The following is a 3,294-nucleotide window of genomic DNA, read 5'->3' on the forward strand; positions in this document are numbered from 1 at the left end:
GGTCTCAGCAGGATTATGTAACATTTGGGTCCAAACAGTGCCAGCAGGAGGCCAAAACTGGAGGCCAGGATGGCAAATATTTCCACTGCATCTGCATGTTTTCCTGGTGAGCTGATATAAGCCGGAACAAAGGCCACCCACACAGCACAGAAGAGCAGCATGCTGAAAGTGATGAGCTTGGCCTCATTAAAACTGTCAGGAAGATTTCTCGCCATGAATGCAATCAGAAAACTGAGGATGGCCAACAAGCCAATGTAGCTCAATAACACCACAAAACCAACGGTGGACCCTACTACACACTCATAAACTATCTTGTCATTGTGGTACTGAGTGTTTTTATGTGGAGCTGGTGAGGAAGAGAGAAGCCAGGCAGTACAGATCGCTGCTTGAATCGATGTAAGAACCAGAACTGTTCCTCTCTGCTGCAAAACACCAAACCACTTGAGACTGGCTTCACCTCCTGGCTTGGAGGCCTTGAACACAGCCAGAACCACCATGGTCTTCACCAGGATGCATGATACACAAAGCACAAAGCTGATCCCAAATGCTGCATGTCTTAGTTGGCATGTCCACAGTCTGGGTCGTCCAATGAACAGCAGCGAACACAGGAAGCATAGTTTAAGGGACAGCAATAGCTGGAAACTCAGTTCTGAATTGTTAGCGCGTACTATCGGTGTTTTGTGATAATACACGAAGATTCCCAAAACAACAGCACAGATCAATGTGCCCAGCAATGAGGTGGCTGTCAAACAGATACCCAGAGGATCATGGTAGGAGAGGAACTCTGTCTTCTTTGGAACACATTGGTCACGCTGGGGGCTGGACCAGAAGTCCTCTGGACAAATGATGCACTCCATGGAGTCTGCAAAAAAGAGGAAGATAGTGAGATACATTCTGTATGCAGTTAACTCAAAGTCAAATAAAAACACTGAAACATGACCCACTTGTATTATTACTGATCTTTCCCTCAGAACAAGGGATGCAGTCAAAACAGCACTCAGGTTTCCCCTTCTTTCTCACCATTCGTGTACCTGGAGGACAGCTCTCACTGCACACTGATCGAGGTGGCTAAGGGCAGGAAACCTGTTATTTTACATTGATGAGTTACACTTAGCACGAAAATCAAGAATCTGAATACTCAGAGGCAACCTTTCTGGGCTGAAAGTTCCAGAAGATTTTGTCTTCATCAAGTGTGAGTTCTTCCCCATTGGAGGATCTCTTGACCTCACCCACATTCTGAACTTTAATTTGTCCATCAGGGAGCCACAACCAGTTCATGATGTCATATATTGGCAGGGCATCACCATTCTCATCAAATGACACTTGATCACCAAATGATGTGGTGAAATTGACCATTTCCAAGTAATGAACAAGCTGTCAACATAAGGAACAGAGGGAAACCAAAGAAGACATATAAAAGATTATTCTACTCTCAATACCAACAATTCTGCACAATATTCAACAATCAAACCACATACTATGCCAAAGAACATATGAAAACACAAATTTCCATATCACTAAAAATACAGCAATTGCTCTCCCTGACATGATAATACTAATGCACCACTTTCACAAAGCAATGGGGAATTTCTTTTGATGCACATAGCAACTTCTTGGCGCATTTTACAGTGAACATTATAGCTTTGTATTTAAACTGACAGGCTAATGCTACTTGGTAAGAAATGCTAGGGCACAGGAATCAGGTAAAAAAGCAGAGTGCAAACTGATATCACACCTGCCAGGGCTCCATTGTTTGTAAACTGCCACAGCTGTTTCCACTGAAAGGCCCTCTCCCTGGTGTGCACTGCAGCATGTCACCAAGGGCGTATGCCAGAGCATACACAGCCTTGTACACATTATACTCAGGCCTGAGGTTGGAAAGGTCCAAGAACTCTGTCTCCACACTCTCCAGATCTTCTTCTCCAGTGCATATTGCTCCCCCACTTTCCACCCAGCCTGCTGGAGGTGGAGCGAATCTACACTGAAATGTGTGTTCCCAAAACTGGTTAACCTGAAATGTATCAAAAATTGATGTTAAAGTTGAAAAAATGTTATTCTTACAAAAAAGGGTAAACTTCTCACCATGCTGTTCCCATAGCTGTTGCTGTGGTTGTGCAGACTGGGATGTATTTGTAACAGGAATTTCCTGAGTCCTGGGATTTCTCCGCGACGGATGGCGATGCCCAGTGTGCCACCCAAGTATGGCATGAGCTGAGGGGTCTGGAGCACAGGAGCCGCTGTCCAGGCTTCACTGGCCATCCACTGCAGGCCTGTTACATTCTGCCTCATCACCTGGTAACATTTATTTCTTCATATCACTGAAGTTCGTCTTTGAATTATAATGTTCACATGGCTTATGTTTTATTCATGCAATGCACGTTTTAGACAGCAAAGAGATACATGGCTTTAAAACTGGGGAACAGTACAATTAGTCTGAGGAATATTGCATAAAAACTCCATTAGTGGATAACTTATTCTTGGGTTTGCATGCTTACATGTGTGACACTGAGGTACAGCTTTCAACATGACAAATAAAACATACATTTGTAGAAATATATGACGTTATAGAGAAATTATATTTCAAGACCAACCTCCTTCATGAGTTTAATCATGTGACCCTCATGTGCAAACACAATGACCACACGAGCTGTGGATTTCTTCATCACATCCACAATTCTCCTCAGTTCAGCTGGGTCAGTGCCCAAAGGCAAAACTTCTAAGTAAGCCAGACACCCTTCACCAGACAGACTCAGGTCAGACTGGAAGGATCGGGCAGCATGGAGTCCGTAGTCATCATCACTGACCAGCAGACCTGCCCAAGTCCAGTCAAAGTGTTTTAGAATCTGAATCATAGCACGAACCTGAGTGAATACAGATTGAAGAGACAGGTGTTTTACAAATTATAATGTGAAACAGGAAAAATGCTTCATTTGTGCATCTTAATTTTGCTGATATATTTTTACCTGAAAAGCATCACTTGGGATTGTCCTAAAGAAGGACGGAAACTTTTGCCGGTTGCTCAGGCAGGAACATGTGGAAAAATAGCTCACCTGTGGAAGACACAGACTACATATCCTAATACTCTCCAAGTCTTTACTGTTGCTTCCAGCTTTGTTAAAGTTGACTGATTTGTGTCTACAACTTACAATAACATGCAAATAAATCAGATTGATACAAGTAAGTGACATGGAGGAAAACTTACCATAGGTACTCTGTACAAACCTAAGACAGCAGAGATGGCAATAGAACGTGTCGAGGAAGAATCACCCACAATTCCCAGCACTGGAGGGCTTC

The 3,294-nt window shown here is 43.4% G+C and overlaps 1 protein-coding gene across 1 annotated transcript; it reads right to left on the bottom strand.

Annotated features, from left to right (window-relative positions):
• Positions 1 to 453: 453 nt before the first annotated feature.
• On the bottom strand, positions 454 to 3,294 carry LOC127536884 (extracellular calcium-sensing receptor-like). Its single transcript, XM_051958286.1, has 6 exons — positions 2,964 to 3,294; positions 2,592 to 2,861; positions 2,062 to 2,292; positions 1,032 to 1,068; positions 758 to 862; positions 454 to 473 (listed from the first exon to the last, which is right to left on the bottom strand). The coding sequence occupies exons 1-6, from the start codon at positions 3,186 to 3,188 to the stop codon at positions 454 to 456; spliced, it is 888 nt and encodes a 295-aa protein (XP_051814246.1). The 5' UTR covers positions 3,189 to 3,294.

Source organism: Acanthochromis polyacanthus, chromosome 13 (assembly GCF_021347895.1).
Source record: "Acanthochromis polyacanthus isolate Apoly-LR-REF ecotype Palm Island chromosome 13, KAUST_Apoly_ChrSc, whole genome shotgun sequence".
Taxonomy (NCBI): Eukaryota; Metazoa; Chordata; class Actinopteri; family Pomacentridae; genus Acanthochromis; species Acanthochromis polyacanthus.

Bases quoted from the DNA above. Each gene is read 5' to 3' on its own strand.
- LOC127536884 (XM_051958286.1), bottom strand. From the start codon at position 3,188: ATGTCACTTACTTGTATCAATCTGATTTATTTGCATGTTATTGTAAGT. The intron at 2,293-2,591 runs GTTGGTCTTGAA...AAATGTTACCAG, and splicing joins TGATTAAACTCATGAAGGAG to GTGATGAGGCAGAATGTAAC. The intron at 474-757 runs GTATCTGTTTGA...GCTGTGTTCAAG, and splicing joins CTCCTACCATGATCCTCTGG to GCCTCCAAGCCAGGAGGTGA.